Source organism: Balaenoptera borealis (assembly GCF_965194805.1).
Source record: "Balaenoptera borealis genome assembly, chromosome: 1".
NCBI lineage: Eukaryota > Metazoa > Chordata > Mammalia > Artiodactyla > Balaenopteridae > Balaenoptera > Balaenoptera borealis.
This window is the reverse complement of record NC_138860.1, coordinates 87,254,106-87,273,561: the sequence shown is the minus strand read 5'-3', so window position 1 is coordinate 87,273,561 and position 19,456 is coordinate 87,254,106. Positions and strand designations below refer to the sequence as shown.

General features: G+C 38.1%; 2 protein-coding genes and 1 long non-coding RNA gene across 9 annotated transcripts in view; 2 read left to right on the top strand and 1 right to left on the bottom strand.

Annotated features, from left to right (window-relative positions):
* GPR89A (G protein-coupled receptor 89A) overlaps positions 1-19,456 on the top strand; it is a 55,159-nt gene that overhangs the window by 35,304 nt on the left and 399 nt on the right. The window contains exons 11-15 of one of the 5 annotated variants that reach the window (XM_082367658.1): positions 5,383-5,478; positions 6,558-6,659; positions 7,111-7,200; positions 8,500-8,565; positions 8,705-9,364. In XM_082367658.1, the coding sequence (XP_082223784.1) occupies positions 5,383-5,478; positions 6,558-6,659; positions 7,111-7,200; positions 8,500-8,565; positions 8,705-8,911 (561 nt within the window). In that variant the 3' untranslated portion in view covers positions 8,912-9,364. Of the gene's footprint in view, positions 1-5,382; positions 5,479-6,557; positions 6,685-7,110; positions 7,201-8,499; positions 8,566-8,677; positions 9,365-19,456 lie in introns of those variants that run through there. The other 4 variants (XM_082367661.1, XM_082367662.1, XM_082367659.1 and 1 more) reach the window with 4 other exon arrangements.
* The window catches only part of PDZK1 (PDZ domain containing 1), a 41,694-nt gene continuing 32,202 nt past the window's right edge, over positions 9,965-19,456 (bottom strand). For 2 of the 3 annotated variants that reach the window (XM_082367637.1, XM_082367636.1), the window contains exons 6-9: positions 17,360-17,556; positions 12,816-13,040; positions 11,852-12,142; positions 9,965-10,449 (exon numbers count right to left, since the gene is read on the bottom strand). In XM_082367637.1, the coding sequence (XP_082223763.1) occupies positions 10,396-10,449; positions 11,852-12,142; positions 12,816-13,040; positions 17,360-17,556 (767 nt within the window). In that variant the 3' untranslated portion in view covers positions 9,965-10,395. Of the gene's footprint in view, positions 10,450-11,670; positions 11,761-11,851; positions 12,143-12,815; positions 13,041-17,359; positions 17,557-19,456 lie in introns of those variants that run through there. The other variant, XM_082367638.1, reaches the window with a different exon arrangement.
* Positions 10,415-11,217, top strand: LOC309616983. The gene is made up of 2 exons (XR_014237701.1): positions 10,415-10,481; positions 10,942-11,217. It is a non-coding gene; the product is annotated as an uncharacterized lncRNA (long non-coding RNA).

Here is a 19,456-nt window from a genome sequence, read left to right as displayed (position 1 = left end):
GTAATGCCTCTCTCTTCCTTTTTATTGCTGAGTAGTGTTCCATTGTATGGATGTGCCACAATTTGTTTATCTGTTCACCTGCTGATTGATATTTGTTTGTTTTCAATTTGGGGATATTACAATAAAGCTGCTGTTAACATTTGTGTACAAGTCTGTATTTGGACATACGCTCTCTTTTCTCTTGGGAGAAAGCATTTAAGTATAGAATGGCTGGATCATATGGCAGATGTATGTTTGACTTTTGAAGAAACAGCCAAACTTTTCCAAAGAGGTTGCACCATTTTATATTCCCACCTGCAGTGTTTGAGAGTTTCAGTTATTCCACATCCTCACCAACATTGTGTAGTCAGTCTTTTTAATCTTAGATGTTTTAATAGGTATGAGGTGGTATTGAATCATTTTAATTTGCATTTTCCTAATGTCTAATGATGTTGAACAACTTTTTATGTGCCTTTTTGCCACCTGTATATCCTCTCTGGCAATGTATCTATTCAAATTTTTTGCCAATTTTTTAATTAGGTTGTTTTCTTTTTATTGGGTTTGAGAGTTTTTCAATATAGTCTGGAAGCCTTTTATCAAATATGTGAGTTTCAGATATTTTCTCCCAGTCAGTGGCTTGGCTTTTCATTCTCTTAGCAGTATCTTTCAAAAACCAGAAATTCTTCATTTTGATGAAGTCCAGTTTATCTTTTTTTTTCCTACTATGGATTATGCTTTTGGTGTTGTATCTAAGAAATCTTTGTCTAAAGATTTTTCACAAAGATTTTTTTCATATGTTTTCTTCTAGAAATTTTATAGTTTTAGGTTTTACATTTAGGTCTATGATCCATCTTGAGTTAATTTTCTAATATGATATTGGAGTATGAATCCAAGTTCATTTTTTTCATATAGATAGCCAATTTTTCTAGCACCATTTGTTGAAAAGAGTATCCTTTCTCCATTGAGGTGATGTTGCAATTTTGTCAAAAACTAATTGACCACATGTGTGTGGGTCTGTTTCTGTACTCTCTTTTTTTCTATTGAGATTTATATGTATCTTATATATTTACTTCTGCCCATACCACACTGTCTTGATCAATGAGTTTTCCAATTCATGAGCATGGTACAACTCTTCATTTATTTAGATCTTCTTTAGTTTCTCTCAACAGTGTTTTATAGTTTTTAGTGTACAAAACTTTCGTCAGATTTATCTCTTAAGTATTTAATTTTTTGATGCTATTATAAATGAAAATGTTTTTATAATTTTAATATCCAAGTGTTACTAGTATATAGATATACAATTGATTCTTGTATATTGATCTTATATTCTGCAACCTTGCTAAACTCCCTTATTATTTCTAGAAGCTTTTTATAAATTTCATAGGATTTTTCTACATAAACAATTCCATTCTACCTTTCTTCTTCTCCTCCTCCCCCAGCCTTACTGCACTGACCAAAGCCTCCAGTTACAGAGTTAAATAGAGCAGTCATCCTGATCTTGTTCCTGATCTTAGGGGGAAAGCATCCAGTCTTACACCATTAAGTATGATGTTAGCTGTCGCTTTTTCCTAGGTGCCCTTTATCAGGCTGAGGAATTTTCTCTTATTCATAGTTTCTTGAGTGTTTTTAATCATGAAAGCATGTTTGATTTTGTCAGATGCTTTTCTGCATCTATTGAGATGATCATATGGTTTTTCTTTTTTAGTCTGATAATATAGTGAATTACATTAATTTTTTAATATTAAACTGACCTTGCATTCCTGCAGTAAACTTTACTTGGCCATGATGTATTATCCTTTTTATATTTTTTAGATTTAATTTACTAAAATTTTGTTAAGAATTTTTGCATCTATGTTTCTGAGGAATACCAGAATGTAGTTTTCTTGTTAATATCTTTGTTTGGTTTAGGTGTCTAACCTTAGAGAATAAGTTGAGAAGTATTTCTTTCTCTTCTAATTAGCAGAAGAGTTTGCGTGGAATTGTTATTATTTCTTTCTTAAATGTTTGGTGGATTTCATCAGCCATCTAGACCTGGAGTTTTCTTTGCAGAGAGATTTTTTAACTACATATATAATTTCTTTAATATTTATAAAGTTTATTCAGGGTTATCTATTTCTTCTTCAGTGAACTTTTGTGCTTGTGTCTTACAAAGAATTTATCCATTTTTATTGAAGTTGTCAAATTTATTGGCATAAGATTGTTCATAGTATTCTCCTATTATCCTTTTAATATTTATAAAATCTGTAATGATGTCACCTCTTATTCTCTTTTTATGTAACAGCTTTATTGAGATATAATTCATATGCAATACAATTCACCCATTTAGTGTACAATTCAGTGGTTTGTAATATTCAGAAAGTGTGTAACCATCAACACAATCAATTTTTATCACCCCAAAAAGAAATCCCATACTCACTAGCAGTCATTCCCTATTTCTCCCCCAGCCTCAGGCAGCCACTAATCTATTGATACTTTCTGTCTCTATAAATTTCTCTATTCTGGACATTTCATGTAAATGGAATCATACAATGTGATCTTTTGTGATTGGCTTCTTCACATAATGTTTTCAATGTTCATCTATGTTGTAGCCTCTATCACTACTTCATTCCTTTTTATGACTGAGTAATAGTTCATTATATGGATATACCACATTAATTTAAATTATCCACTCATCAGTTGATGGACATTTGAGTTGTTTCCACTTTTTGGCCACTGTAAATAATGCTATTGTGAGCATTCATGTATAAGTTTTTATGTGGACAGATGTTTCATTTCTCTTAGGTATATACCTGTAGGGGTAGAATTGCTGGATTATATGCTAACTATATGTTTAACCTTCTAATAAACTGCCAAACTTACCAGGCTGTTTTCCAAAGCATCTGTACCAATTTACATTTCTGCCAGCAATGTGTGATGGTTGCAATTTCTCCACATCCTCTCCAACACTTATTATCTATCTTTTTTAATTATAATAATTTTAGTGGATGTGAATTGATATCTCTCTAATTCTTGATATTGATAATGTGTGTCTTTTCTCTTTTTTTCTGATCAGTCTTGATAGAAGTTTATCAATCTTATTGAACTTTTCAAAGAACCAGCATCTGGGTTAATTGATTTTTCTCTGTTGTTTTTCTGGTTTCCACTATTATTTCTCTTCTGCTTTTTGGGGGTCTTCTTTTTCTAATTTCTTAAAGTGGAAGCTAAGATCATTGGTTTGAAACCTTTTTTTTAATATAGGTGTCTTAATGCTATAAATTTCTTGCTAAGCACTATTTTAGTTGCATCTCACAAAATGCAACTTTTTTGATATGTTTATTTTTATTTTCATTCAGTTCAAAATACTTTCTGATTTCCTTTTTGATTTCTTCTTTGACTTGTGGGTTAGAAGTATGTCATAAAATATTTGGGGATCATCTGAATATCTTTCTGTAATTGCTTTCTAATTTAATTTCATGTGATCTGCGAATATACTTTGAATCTTTTTAAATTTATTGAGACTTGTTTTCTGACCCAGAATATGGTTAACCATGGTTGATGTTCTATGTACACTTGAATAGAATGTGTATTCTACTCCTGTTGAGTGGAATGGCTTGCAAGTGTCAATTAGGTCAAGTTGGTTGATAGTATTGTTAAAGTTTTCGGTACTCTTACTGATTTTCTGACTACTTAATTACTGAGAGAGGGGTGTTGAAATTTCCACCTATTGTTGTGGATTTGCCTTTTTTTAAATTCTATCATTTTTTTGCTTCATGTATGTCATGTAGGGTCATTATGTGCCCCTTGTTGAAATGATTCTTTTATTCTTATGAAATGACCCTTTTATTTTTTACTATGAAATCTACTTTGTCTGATATTAATATAGACATTCCAGCTTTCTTTTGATTAGCGTTAACATAATATATCTTTTTCCATACTTTTACTTTTAACCTATTTGTATCTTTATATTTAAAATGGGTTTCTTCAAGGACTCAGAGGCAAAGAACATACAAATCAATTTTCACTGCAAAGTAAAGGAGCTGTTACAGTGGAGGATTACTGGACTGAATGTCAATATTATGACATAGCATGAGTGTGTTTCGTGTTTGGTAATTGCAATCATTGTTGCTTTTGTTGTGGTCATCCATTTACAATGCTTGGTGTCAGTCTATTTATCTCTTGTAAAAATAAAATACAGTGTGTGTGTGTAAAAAAAAAATTAAAACCTGGATATATTGAAAAAAAATAAAAATAAAGTGGGTTTCTTGTAAGCAACTTACTTTTTTTAAATTTATTTATTTATTATTTATTTATTTATTTTTGGCTGCGTTGGGTCTCCGTTGCTGCACGTGGGCTTTCTCTAGTTGCGGCAACCGGGGGCTACTCTTCGTTGCAGTGTGCAGGCTTCTCATTGCGGTGGCTTCTCTTGTTGCAGAGCACGGGCTCTAGGCACGCGGGCTTCAGTAGTTGTGGCACGCAGGCTCAGTAGTTGTGGCTCACGGGCTCTAGAGCGCAGGCTTCAGTAGTTGTGGCACATGGGCTTAGTTGCTCCACGGCATGTGGGATCTTCCTGGACCAGGGCTTGAACCCGTGTCTCCTGCATTGGCAGGGGGATTCTTAACCACTGCACCACCAGGGAAGCCCCACAACTTGCTTTTTTATCTAATCTGATGGTCTCTGCCATTTAATTGTCACATTTGGACCAGGAGTCGGCCATCTGTAGCCCACCGGCCAAATCCAGCCACCATCTGCTTTTATTTTAAAAGTTTTATTGGAACACAGCCAAGCCCATTTATCTACATATTGTCTGTAGCTACATTTATATGACAGTGGCAGAGTCTGCCAACCCCTGGTTTAGACCATTTATATTTAATGTGATTATTGATATGGTTGAGTTTAAAACAACCATGTTGCTGTATGTTTTTATTCATCTCATGTGTTCTTTTTTCCCCTTTTTCCTTTTTTTCTTCCTTCTTTTTGATTAATTGGGTATTTTTCGTAATTCCATTTGATCTTCTTTGTTGGCTTGTCAGCTATAACTCTCTTTTTGTTGTTTTAGTGATTACTATTAGAGCTGTCAGAAAATAACCACAGGGAATGACCCTGGAATTCCTTGATTCTCTTACGCTGAGTTCGTCTACCAAAATGTTTCCTTTCTGGATCCTATTAAATTAAGTTGTATATGTCATAGCCTTATTCCCCTTTATACTCTACAGAAAAGAAAGATAGTGTAGATAGGGACTTTTGTTTGCCTATGTGTGAATAGCCAAAATAGATTTCTTATACATGATTTAGATTGAGAGTAGAATTGCATTTTTAGGAATATCCACCTGTAAGGTACATTTGGTGATTAATTCATTATTTTGAATCATTTTTTAAAATGGTGATTATTGAGATACTCTAATGTAAAGGTCTGTGTCTCTGCAGGCAACCATTAATATCGTTTTTGACCGAGTTGGGAAAACTGATCCAGTCACAAGAGGCATTGAGATCACTGTGAATTATCTGGGGATCCAATTTGATGTAAGAGTTATATCAAAATCCTTGTTTGTATGTTTCTTTCTATTTTATCTGCTCTAAATTACAATTCTTTAGATTCTAACTCCTTATTCTAGGTACTTGCTTCTGCTTTCATTCTTCTCACTCTCTATATTTTGGCATATTCATATGGCAAATTCGTAAAGGGCATAATCCATAAGTAACGACTGGAAATTATTATTGTCGTGGATAGTGATTATTTCTGTAGTTCCTCCTCTTCTTCTCTGTAGCAGCTACCACTCACCACCTTCTACGTAACAAATATTCAAATACTTCTCTCTGTGATACTTGATGACATCTTCAAATATAACTCACCTTTGATTCCTCTGGTAGAAAATTAAATACTAATTAGTGTTTTCGTGTTAGAACTGAAATGATTTCTGCTATAAAAAATTATCTGTATCAATTAATTCATGTGGGTTTTGAGCTAAAAATGTTAACTGTCACCTGTGCACAAAGGTTTTTTTAATCATCTTTCTATGTGTTTTATAATACCACTGTTACTAAACACACTCTTGTCCCAATTTAAGTTTAATGTCTTTATTTGTAGAATAGTATATTTTCCAGGTATATATATAGCCAATGATTCTAGCTGATTAGCACTTTGATAATAAGACCAATGTCATGTTCTTAGTCCCTATGAGTGCCATTTAGCTGTGCTACGATCCTGGCCACAGACTGCATGCTACCCCCAGCCAACCATCTCAGCTGGACATGCCCCTGGTAGCTGGATAAAATGAAAATGCACCAGAGCAAATTGAGCTCCAGTCCTTGAGAAACAGCTCAAAGCACACATTTTTTTGATGATAGATCAATAGTGTATCCTTTTACATGTGAAGAAGCATGGTATCTTTCCTTCAAGTAGTGTATAAATTATACGGTAAAGTATGCTTCACTCTTTTTTTACATATGTTTTCCTCTTTTAAATTTTTTTACTGGGGTGAGTTTTTAGAAATGCCTTTATCAGTGCTTTGAGGCTAGCTGCTGTGTATGTATATGTATTCCATCTATAACTCATCTATATATGTACTCCACGTTTCATAATTCTGAATAACATCTCTTAGATGTTAGCAATGCAGCTCCCCCTCAGATGCTTTTCAGCCCTGAATCAAGCACAGGGTATCACAGCTGCCTCTCACTCTGAAGCAATCCAAGAGGAGAAAAAGGTATCATCATGTGATTCAGATGAAGGTCAGCTATTTCCTAGACTATAGCTGAGAATGTCTACATATTCTTTTATTATAAGAAGAAAAATTTCCTGTACTTTTGGGTGATCAGAGAACTGTCATTCACAGATATTAAAAATTATCAGGCTGCTATTTAGTTTCCTTTTAATTCATGCTTTTCACTTGAAGCTGTGTTATTAGCTTTGTGTTTCTTCTGGTTATTAGAGTTATTTTCATCACTTCATTGCACTTGCTTTCTTCGGTCCTTAAGTTTTAAGTCTGCTAGTTAAGACATCCACTGCAGTCTTCCTGTACATGTTTTCGCTTCCACTTACTTGCTAATGAAGTTCCCTCTCATAGCTACATAAGTGATAAGAATGCTTCTTCTTAGCTTTCCCATCTCTCTGAACAGAAATTTAACAAATACTTTTCCTTCCTATCGTGTGGACAGGTGAAGTTCTGGTCCCAACACATTTCTTTCATTCTGGTTGGAATAATCATTGTCACGTCTATCAGAGGACTGCTGATCACTCTTACCAAGGTAGGTTGTATCACAGAGTTTAAAAGTACTAATTTAATTACATGTGGCACTGTGAGATGATTTTACCTAATTAACATTTCTGCCTTCTGAGATCTTAAACAACAGTCGCAAATACTTAAAAGACATACAACAGAATAAAAGAAAAAGTTAAACTAATACATAAGTTGATGATGGTGTATTTGCATCATACACCAATCAGATAAGTACAGTTAGTTACCAAAGGTCATAGAATGAGATCACAGTCTGTTTCATTCACTGATATGTCACCAGCATCTAGAACAGAACGTGGCACGTGGTAGGTACTGAGCAGGGATTTGGAATGAATAAATGAGATAGTATTTGAGGTTAGAAGAATAACTGTGAGAGTTGCTTGTAAGGAGGATATGGAAGTAGGAGAAGCAGAATGTTCAGCTATTTTCTGATCAACATAGGAAGGCTTCATGGAGCTGGAAGGTAAATCCTCTCTGGTAGAAGAGGTAGGGATTTCAAAATCCAAGAATTGTTTGAATGAAAGGAGAGAAGAGGTTGGGAGGGGAGAAGGGATCACCAAGCATCTAGCACAATTTTAGGAAGAGCTCAGGAGCCTAGTAACAATTTCAAGGGCTTGGAGTGGCCTGGAGTAATTGGTTTTAATGATTTATAATGATGTTAAAATCATATGTATCGGGCTTCCCTGGTGGCACAGTGGTTGAGACTCCGCCTGCCAACGCAGGGGACACAGGTTCGAGCCCTGGTCTGGGAAGATCCCACATGCCGCGGAGCAACTAAGCCCGTGTGCCACAACTACTGAGCCTGTGCTCTAGAGCCCGTGAGCCACAACTACTGAGCCCACGTGCCACCACTACTGAAGCCTGCGCGCCTAGAGCCGGTGCTCCGCAACAAGAGAAGCCACCGCAATGAGAAGCCCGCGCACCGCAACGAAGAGTAGCCCCCGCCTGCCGCAACTAGAGAAAGCCTGGACGCAGCAACGAAGACGCAATGCAGCCAAAAATAAAAAAATAAAATTAATTAATTTTTAAAAAAATCACATGTATCACATAGTTTCTGATAAGGTGGAATCCTTTCATGTTATAATACCTAAAACCACCAACTTACCCATATGGGAAAAGTATAACTGGATCCTTTTGGGGCAGTCTATTTAAATATCTTATTTATAGCCTTAATCATATGAATGGTTCTATACAGGATTGTGGCATGGAAGAGACATTTTTAATTAAATGTTAACTGTACTACTTAATGTTTTTGACACAGGAATCTAGCAGTACTGTATAAATTCATCTCTCCTCCTTTTCTTGACAGTTCTTTTATGCCATATCCAGCAGTAAGTCCTCCAATGTCATTGTCCTGCTATTAGCACAGATAATGGTAAGTTTAAGGAACTAGCTTTATGTGTACAGCTGTAAAATGCCAGAAATGTGTTCTATACTTTTAAATATTTTAACAATGTCCTGGGACTTGTCTGTCACTACATTCAAAGGGACTTCTGGATTAATCTGACTTACAGGGCATGTACTTCGTCTCTTCTGTGCTGCTGATCCGAATGAGCATGCCTCTGGAGTACCGCACCATAGTCACCGAAGTCCTTGGAGAGCTACAGTTCAACTTCTATCACCGGTGGTTTGATGTCATCTTCCTGGTCAGTGCTCTCTCCAGCATACTCTTCCTCTATTTGGCCCACAAACAGGCACCAGAGAAGCATATGGCACCTTGAACTCATGCCTATTACAGACTGCTACAGGCCAGTGGTGTCAGAATTTGGATATAAGAGGGAAAAAATGGAGGGGACCGGGGCCTAACATTTTTTAAACAAACAAAATGCTGTGGTAGCATATTCTACCTCCAGCTCACACCTTCCTCCTCAGATGATACTGTGATCATGAGTAGCATCAGCTACTCATGATCACAGAAATGAGAGAGAGAAGTAACTCAAGCTAGTACTCAGCCAAGAGCACCCTGTTTGGGTTTGAGGCTGGTGCAGTATGCTGGGTGGTGGGACTGGACAGAGCCAAGAAACTAAGGGGAGAAAATACACTGGAATTCTGGGCTAAGCGAGATCTAAGGTAGCTGGGCCAAACACGAGATTCTGTTCAAGTCAAGGATCACATGGAGAAGGTTATGACGTTCCCTTGAGATTGACTATCATTAAAATCAGAGATTGTTAACACTTTGGACTTAGCATCATTTTATCAAGGATAGCTTGGTTAAAAAGTTATGCTTGTGTGATCTAATATGAATTGGCATCCCACCCTTCCTCCCCAACCCCTGTCCCCTTAAAATAACCAAGAGGTTATCTGTCCTGGAGAAGGAATGGTATGCAACTGAACTAGAGTCTACCAAGAGAGACTTCAAAGTATGTCATTTTTCTTGATTTCCTTTCAACTTATTATTTAAAAGTGAATTACTCTAAATTCAAAGCAGTGATGATATCTCATTTTTTCTTTTCATCTGCCCCTCGTGCTGTGGGGTAAAACAATGAATAACTGTTAACTGGAATAAGTCACTTTCCTATCCTACGACTCAATTTCTTCATCTGTAAAAGGAAGCTGTTGGAAAATTTGTAGAACACTCAGATATGCAATTTAAGAAAATCCTGAATTTTATTACCAGGAAGTCTCTTTTTATTACTAAGATCTTATTCTGAGTTTTATTGTGTTTTGGTTTTCTAGAGGCAACATGAAGGTTAAAGCATAAAAAGTTTACCAAAAACAAAAGCACTATTAAGGTTACATCAGCTAACAGGCAAAATTTAAGCATACTCAAAAGGCATTTTTAATGGCATTTATTTTAGCAACAACAACATTCTTACAAAGGATAATTTTAATAGGCTTATCTGTTCAGATACTTTAATTAGCAGTTCTCACATATACAAATTTATGAATCATCTTTGGTGCTCTAGGAACCTACAGAAGAGACAACAGCATACAGAGAAATGTAGTTAAGTTGAAGCTTGAAAGAAATCAAATGAAAAGCATCTGGCTCCTGCCTTAACTTTTCCTAAGTTGACCATAAATAAGCTATCTGCAGTAGCCGCCCCTAAAACAGATGACAACAGAAGACAATCACACATGACAAACTGGTTTCCAGAGGAGTTCTTCTCTAACAGAGACAGTAAACCGGTGGTAGCTCATTCCTTAGGAAAGGATTCCTATTAAATACCCAGAAACAGCTATCAGCCAAAGCTATTGCTTGTTCTCATCACATCTCTGTATCTTCAGAATTGGAAGAAGAATGAGAGGCTGTACTGTGGGCCTGTGCAAAAGAAAACAAAGGATCTATAAGTGGTAAGAGTGTGAACATCAGGAGATGGATGATCTATTCTAGAGTTGCATGACTTAAATCAGGGAGTAGAGTCACTCACTAGAAGCCAGGTGACCTGAATTCTATACTTGGCTTTGTTTCCAGTTTACTGTTTGACACTAACACATTTCTTAATGTCCATATATATATAATTTCTTTTCTATAAAGTTAGCATAGTACTATAATGACTTCCTATAGAGTTATTATAGAATTTTTTAAAGACATCTAGTATACAAGGTCAATGGCTCTCGTGTATGCTATGGTCTGCAAGTCTGTATCTCCCTAAAATGGGTAAGTTGAAATCCTGTTCCCCAGGGTGATGTTATTAGGAGGTAGGGCCTTTGGGAGGTGATTAGGTCATGAGGGCAGAGCTCTCATGATTGAGATTAGTGCCCTTATAAAAGAGGCCTCCCAGAACTCTGCAGCCCCTTCTTCCATGTGAAGGCATGGCCAGAAGTCAGCAGTCTGCAACCTGGAAGAGGTCCTTCACCAGACACTGAATCTGTCTGTGCCGTGATCTTGGACTTCCCCAGCCTCGAGAACAGTGAGAAATAAATGTTTGTTGTTTATAAGCCAACCAGTCTATGCTATTTTGTTTAGCAGCCCAAACAGACTAAGACAGCATGTATTCATTAAAAATGAGTATTTGTTTTTTATATTACCAATCAATAGAAATAATGTAACAGAAAAAATATAAAACTTTTAGAGTCTTGGTTTTGCCATACATTTTCTTTATGAACTTAGGTCAGTTTACTTTTGGACCTCAAGTTCACCTGTGAAAAGAAATTGAGACTTACCAAGGAATTTATCTAATCCAAATACATACGGAATAATGCTTACTCTTCCCCAGTAATAAAACTTGAATATCTGCCAATTATTTTAAAAACAATACTGTCATTAACCACCACCATTCATTTTCATGCTTACTATGAAGCAGGCGCTGCTCAAAGCACTTTAACAGTCATAATTAATATAATCCTGATAACAATCTGACAAATTATCCTTGTTTTATAGGTCGGGAAACTGAGGCACAGAGAATAAATCCATTTACCCAAGGCTGATAAATGGTAGATCCAGAATTTGTACATAAATAGTCTGATTCCGTTTCTTCTGGTGGTTCCCATTATAATTTTGATAAGTTACCATCAAACTCCATGCTATGAAAAATAAGATGTTTGCTGTTCTTATACCATCTCCTCTCTGCCACGATAAATGAATTTGCTAGTTCTCTTTACACTGTAATTTTCTAGTATTTTAGGAAATCTGTGGTAAACATAGACACATGGTGCACTTATTAAGGACTTTAGCAGACTCTGGTTAGTTAGATCACTAAAAGAAATGTATCACCACTCACTCGTTCTTTTGCCGTGTGCGAGTCTTGCTCTGACTCCTCTGGCGTTCCTTCTTCGGGATCAGGGGTGTCATCCAGTGGATTAGCCATGGAGGAAACGATAGGGATTTTCTTAGCCTGGAAATAATCATAGGCCTTCTTTCCACAGACTAAGACTATGACATTCTTGCCACTGCTCTGGATTCTGTCCACCACCTTCTCGTAGGGCTCATCCAGTACGTTCACTCCGTTCACTTCAATGATGACATCCTCATCCTCTAGCCCAGCCAGGTCAGCAGGGCCACCCTTCTGTACCTGTGGGCAGAGGTTCTGAGTTATCACTTCCAAACACAGATAACAGAATGTTAGACTAGCTATTCTTCAGAGGAGAGATGAGGACGTTGAGAATTTATTCTTAATCATGTTATTATTTCTCCTTGAGGTAGAGAAGTTGAGAATGGTGCTCTATTGCTTTTCTGCTTATGAAAGCTACAACTTCCGTACTCAAATGAGTAGTGTCACAGTGGTTGAATATCATATGTCTTCTGGGTTGAAGGCATTAGATTTCATAGGTCCGCCTTCTTTGTTCCCAGCTTGAGAGCTGTAGAGATAGTCTTCTCACTGTCAGTCCCTGCAGGGTAGGGGCATTATGCCAAATGCACAGAAGCAAACAAGTATCACTCCCAGAATCATTAGTGACTGCCACTACAGTCATGTCAGCTCACTCTGTTTACAGTGTTTGATTTGAAAGTATCTATAGAGACAATTAGGTGGAACAGATGTTTAAGAAATGAAAGATGTGAGCTTAGGATGTACTAGTACCTATCTTAAAGGGTACAAGACCATAACAGCATTTATTTGAACCCAAGTGAGACCCTCAGTGTAAGCCTTCAATGTAACCTTTTTACTGAGCCATCAGTGAGTGGGAGAAACTGGGACTCTCCTAATTGTGACTGTTCATTGGGCTGCCGGAACCAGATCACCATACCTCTTTGACGAATGAGCCTGGCTGACCCCGAATCGCATTTAAGTGAAAGCCGTAGCCGTCTTCACCTTTGACCAGCCTGCAGAGTTTAGGCTTATGATCTGCTACTTCCTCGGTAGTATCTGGGCTTGAGACCTCCAGAGGAGCAGGAGTAGGAGCTGGATCCTCCTTGACAGACCCATTAGGCAGTTCTTGATTTTGATAGTAGAGTAATGGAGAAAAGCCAGCCTTTTGAAAATAAAGGGGAAAAAAAACCCATTAATTATAAGTATGAGAAGTTACACTTTATTAAATGTGCTGGTTTAATTTATAAGGTATCCTCCATGTTCCACTCCTCTTCCAGATACATCTGGCTGTGGGCTGTAAAATTTCTCTACTACCCCAAACAGAAAAGGTATAAAGGAAGATTGAGCTTGGTTATAGAGTAATGAGTGTAAACATGTAAACAAATGTAAATATATATAAAATAAAAGCAGTATAGAATGTTGTACAAGGATCCAAAAATAAGTCTAACAGAACTGCCAGTTTATTCTGATTCCATGATAGTGAGCAAGTCACTGCACAAACCATAGGCAATCTCCCTGTTAGGAGATTATAGACATTGAGTGACTTGCCCAGTACCTCATGCAGAGCAGGTTCACCTGGCCCTTCCCCTTCAATAAGATGGTCTTCAGAACTCTTCAGAGCTCCTTAAACACATTAGAGAAAGTGAAACATGAGACATTATTTTTATCACTATTTGAATTACACGCAGTAATTAATTGGGAGGGGGTAGAGGAGGTTGGCAATCATGTGATCACATATGGTAACAAAAGTCAATTCCAATCATTTACTACTTGCTTCTCCCACTCCCCCTCCAGTCCTGTATCTGCTGCACTCAATTTATTTTACTATTTATTATTGTAACCATTAGCTGACACTTCTGTTAAGCCAGACTCCTCACTACCTTTAAATACTTCTAATCCATCTCAACTCCCAGACCATCCATGTGAAGAAGGCAGTGATGGTCTCAAATATAAAAGAGGCAGAGAACAGGAAATATATGACTGGTTTGTGTTACAGAATGAAGAGTTTAGCTGAGTGTGGGTTTTAGTTGAGAGAATTAAAAGGGTATATTTGGGTATAGTAAGATCTTGGATCAGTAGTTAAATTATTGCCCACAAGCATCCAGGACATTTGTTAGGCAATGAGTAGAAAATCAAGCAATTGAAAATGAGTACGTGTGCTCTGCCCCAAATCATACTGTTCAGCAACCTGGATAAAACTGGATTTGGGGTCCTGGTATCATCTGTCTTACTAACCCCAAGACCACATCTTCCTTTCTCATCAAAAGTAGCACCAGCACAGAACCTGCTAGTTACCCAATTCAGCTAACTTCAGACCTTTCAATGATATACTTGCAAATCTTCCCACATTTCTTTCTCTTTAAAATGTGGGAAATTGGGGGCTTCCCTGGTGGCACAGTGGTTAAGAATCTGCCTGCCAATGCAGGGGACACGGGTTCAAGCTCTGGTCCAGGAAGATCCCACATGCTGCGGAGCAACTAAGTCCGTGCACCACAACTACTGAGCCCTTGTGCCACGACTACTGAAGCCCATGTGCCTAGAACCCGTGCTCTGCAACAAGAGAAGCCACCACAATGAGAAGCCCACGCACCACAACAAAGAGTAGCCCCTGCTGGCCGCAACTAGAGAAAGCCCACGTGCAGCAATGAAGACCCAACACAACCAAAAATAAGTAAATAAATCTATAATAAAAAAAATGTGGAAAATTGGGACTACCCTGGTGGCACAGTGGTTAAGAATCCGCCTGCCAATGCAGGGGACATGGGTTCAATCCCTGGTCTGGGAAGATCCCACATGCCGTGGAGCAACTAAGCCCATGCGCCACAACTACTAAGCCTGCCTTCTAGAGCCCACGAGCCACAGCTACTGAAGCCTATGTGCCTAGAGCCCGTGCTCTGCAACGAGAAGCCACCACAATGAGAAGCCTGTGCACCACAATGAAGAGTAGCCCCCGCTCGCCGCAGCTAGAGAAAGCCCATGCACAGCAACAAAGACCCAATGCAGCCAAAGATAAATAAATTTAAAAAATAAAATAGAATGTGGAAAATTGTCAAAGTGACTCATCACATGCAAAAATACCACTGATGTCACTACCCAAACAAGCAAATCAACTGTATCTGACAGTAGCAGCTAATCTTGAGGCAGAGGACAGTAACATGAAACACTTAATGAGTTTTTACTCATTCTTCACTCAAATATTTGGGTGTCTAGTATGTGCCAGGAACTGTTTTAGGTGTTTGTTTTATTCACTGATATATATCAAAGATCCAACCACCTCCCACCTACCCATCTATGGAACTTACTTTGGGGTGGAGGGGGTAGTGAAGAGGGAGGAAGAAGATGGCAACAAGCATCTTCTTAGGTCCAATTTCTCTCATATTAACCAAAACATTAAAATTATAGTTCAGTCATGCTGTCATAAGTTTAGGAGGCATTGAAAAGGACTTGTTGCCAGAATTCCCTTTACAACAGCTACAGCAGTGACCTTCTGATTTCTGCTTGATTTTTTCCACCAACTGGGAGCTCCCTGCTCTGCAGAGGTTGTTCCTGGCAGCTTCAGTTGTCCTTAAGCCAAAAGCTAGCTCCCTGTGCCTCCTCTGTTTGGTCAAGCTGTGCCCCATAGAACACCTCAAAAATAAGTCTACTTCCTGCACGTAATAGCCTTCCAAATTCATTAGATAGATAGATAGATATAGATAGATAGTATATAGATATATATATAACACTTTTTAAATCCATTCATCTGTCAGTGGACACTTGGGTTGATTACATCTTTTGGCTATTGTGACTTAATTTGTGGCCTAACATATTGTCTATTCTGGAGAATATCCCTTGTGCACTTGAGAAGAATGTGGATTCTGTTGTTGGATAGAGTGTACGTCTGTTAGATCTGGCTGGTTTGTGTTGGTCAAGTCCTCTAGTTCCTGACTTCTGTCTGGTTGTTCTGTCCAGTATTGAGAGTGGGATATTGAAGTCTCCAACTATTATTGTAGAACCATTTCTCTTTTCAATTTTGTCAATTTTTGCTTCATATATTTTCCCAGCTTTAATGAAGTATAATTGACAAATAAAATTGTATATATTCAAGGTGTACACATAATGATTTGCTAGACATACACATTGTGAAATGATTACCACAATCAAGTTAAATTAACACATCCATCACCTTACATAGTTACCATTTAGCCTTTCAAATTCTTGAAGATGTTCTTTCTTCCCCAAAGTCTATGCTTATTCAAGCGAAATATTCACGTAGTGTCTTACGAAACCTCTGCCCTGGTTACCTTTCTTGACACTGGCCTTAAAGTGAGGTTCTCAGAACTGGACACAATGTTGATTTAACAAACATTTATATGTGCCAGGCATTATTCTGAATGCTCTAAATATTAACTCATTTAACACTCATAGCCACCCTTCACTGTAGCTACGCCCATCTTAACAATGAAAGAAACAGGCACAGGAGGGTAACTTACCCAAGATTACATTACTGGTAATTTCAGGTATAGTCTGACCAACTCAGTACAGTAACACTACCATCTCCAGAAGCCAAGTGTCAATTAATGTAACCTTAAATTGCATTTTTTGGATAGGGGCAGAGTGTCATCAAGACAAGTGTCTTGAAATATCTAATCAAAATGTGCTGGGAGGGATTATGGCATAATAAAACCTGCATTCACACACCGGCTTCAGTCTGCTAAACTGTGTGACTTTCGCCAATCAATCATCACTTAGTCTCTCTAAGTTCCATTTTTTTTCATCTAAAAAGGGGGGCTAGTACTACCACCACCTCTCATAATATTCCTCCCTCTATATCACTTATACACCTTTGGATGCTTCTATTATTGCATATCACATAGAACAAGTTCATCTTTGTTCATTTTTGTGACCAACACCCAGCAAGGCAGATGGTGCCTTAGGAGGCCCCCAAATGTCTGCTAAGCTAGAGTGAACCTCAGTTCTTGTGACAAAGGTGTTATAAAAACCTTAAAATGTGCAGATAATAGCTGTTGTGATTAGAGGAAATAAAGTTAGTTTGACACCAACTGGTCTTGGTGAATCTGTGTTTCTACTCCCTTGCTAAGGGCTTATAAACTGTTTAATAATCCTTTCTAGGCTTTTACACGGGATTGATAGAATGTATTGGTCTATAGTTTAAAATCCAATTATTCCCTATTTGGGAAAGTTAGGGCTACATCTGCTTATTTCCAGGCTATTGTTCATAGGTTTTTCCCAGGTCACCAAGAGAAATTCTCCAGTTATATTTGCAAATTCTTTCAAAATCTTGAATCTAAGGACTTAAAACTCATGTACCAATCACTTGGCATTCTCTTATCTCTACCAATTTGAGCTTCAATGCAGCCTTGATGATGATTTTATGCCCCTTCCAGTATGAAGATCAAAGTGGTAACTTAGCCAAAGTTTGAGGGCATGACTGAATGGACCCAACCTTAATTCATGAATATGTGGCCTTGTATTACTTACCAGCTTATATATGTTTTCCGTCTCTTTGTCTACCACCAACAGTGAAGTCTGGTCTCCACCCTTTTTAATCATTTCCACCACACTGTCATGATCGAGGGACTCCACAGACTTGCCGTTGACAGCAACCACCAGGTCATTGTTCTTCAAGCCAGCCTTCTCTGCTGGACTTCCAGAATCTATGTCCTTAACGATTTGACCTACTCCCCCCAACCAAAAAAAAATTAATAAAATTATCAGAAAAACCACTAAAAAACAAACTGGGGGATTTCTGCTGGAACCTAAGGCCCTTATAAAATAGATATAAAAGGCATGCTGAGTACAACTCCTGTCCTTCCCACTGGCACCCTAGGATGTCTATACACATCCTATCCAGCCTCATTCTTTGGTCAGAACTCATTCCAAGAACAAACCCAGCCATTAATAATGAAAGGGTTTTAAAGAATGTTGTTACTAAAAGTGTTTGGGATTCAATCTTAACAAAATAGCATGCTCAGCAGTAAGAAGGGTCAGCAAGGCCCCAGGAAGTCAGTGTGCATACTTGTACCTGTACATCTTAGGTAGAAGTTGCCGCAAAGAAAAAAGGGGGAAGGGAAGAATGATGAACAAAACCAAAGAATTCAGACCCTAGGAAACCCATGCTGGCATTTTAGTAGCAGTTGGGCAAATTCAGTTGTGAACGCGTTTGTGTGTGCACGCCACAAGGATGTGTCTTTAGCCTTATCCTCGTGACTTAAACTATCTTCACCAGATGCCTCCAGATCTCTCACACTTTTTTTTGTCCTTCATTCAGTTTTAACAAGCTCCAGTTTCACTTTTCCAGCTAGCTGCTTGGCATCTCCAACTGGATATCCCATAGATTCCTCCAATGTAAGGTATCCAAACCAAAAATCATCTTGGCCCGTCTCCCTCATCTTGGTCACCTGTTAGTGGGAGAACCATCTCCCCAGGCACTGACACTTAGCAGCTGATTCTTCCTCAGCATCCACTCCCCGTGTCTAATCAGCCAAGTCCTTCAGTGCTACCTTAATATTTTTATACATCTCCTCTTCTCGGGTCCTAGATCCTCTACCTGAAATTCTCCCTAAACTGCCACAGCACCTTACCAGTTGCTCTCCCTGTCTTAATGCTCGCCTTCTCCAATGCAGACCTGCCTCCAGACTCATCCTGATGCAATGTCTGACCGAGTCACTCCCCAGGGCAACAGCATGAACATGGGCTTTGGAACTAAACAGACCTGAATTTGATCCTAGCTGTACCACAACTAACTGTTTGACCTTATAGAAATTATCCTATCTTCTTCAAGTCCTCAATTTCAGCAATTCTTGCAGAATTATTAGGAGTAATTGAGATGTGTAAAGCCCCCGAGACACTGTAGGCTTAATTTTTCTTCTCTCTCACACTGTTCAAAAAAGCATTTAACTCCCCACTGACTATAGAAACAAGTCCAAACTCCTCAACACGCACTAAAGGTCCATTATTTCTCGCCTACCAACCTTTCTAACTTGGTTTTCTGTGCTACACATTAGATGACAATAAAACTGTGCCTGTGTTTTCCTGCTTTATTCACACAATCCTGTCTTCATGGACTGGCCTTCCTGTCCCCACTCCATCAACTTGCCCAAATTCTATTCGTACTACGAAGCCTGAGCTCAAGTGCTGCCTTTACTAAGAGGCCTCCCAGTACATTTTTAGTGAGAAAAACTTGCTCCAACATTGAATTTCCACAGTATTCTATCTGCCCTGTACTAAGGTGCTTCTCACCATCTACCTTCAGTTATGGACACACATGTCTTATCTCCTCTACTAAACAAGAGGCTTCTTGACTGAAGAATTCTTGTCTGATTCACTTGATATTCTCAAGGGCCCTAAGGATGTTTTCACATTATATGAACCAAATTAATGTTTCATAAATTAATATAAATATATGATGAAAAGAAAATAGCAACTTCTGGGTGAATAACAGTTCGCATGGCCTGAACCTACATTTTTTTAATGTATTCAGCTTCTGTAGGAGGACCTTAGTTCTTTCCTTATTGAATTACAAGGAACCAGAAAGACTCCTGGCTCTCTTCAAGTCCCAGATCCCAACCCACACCT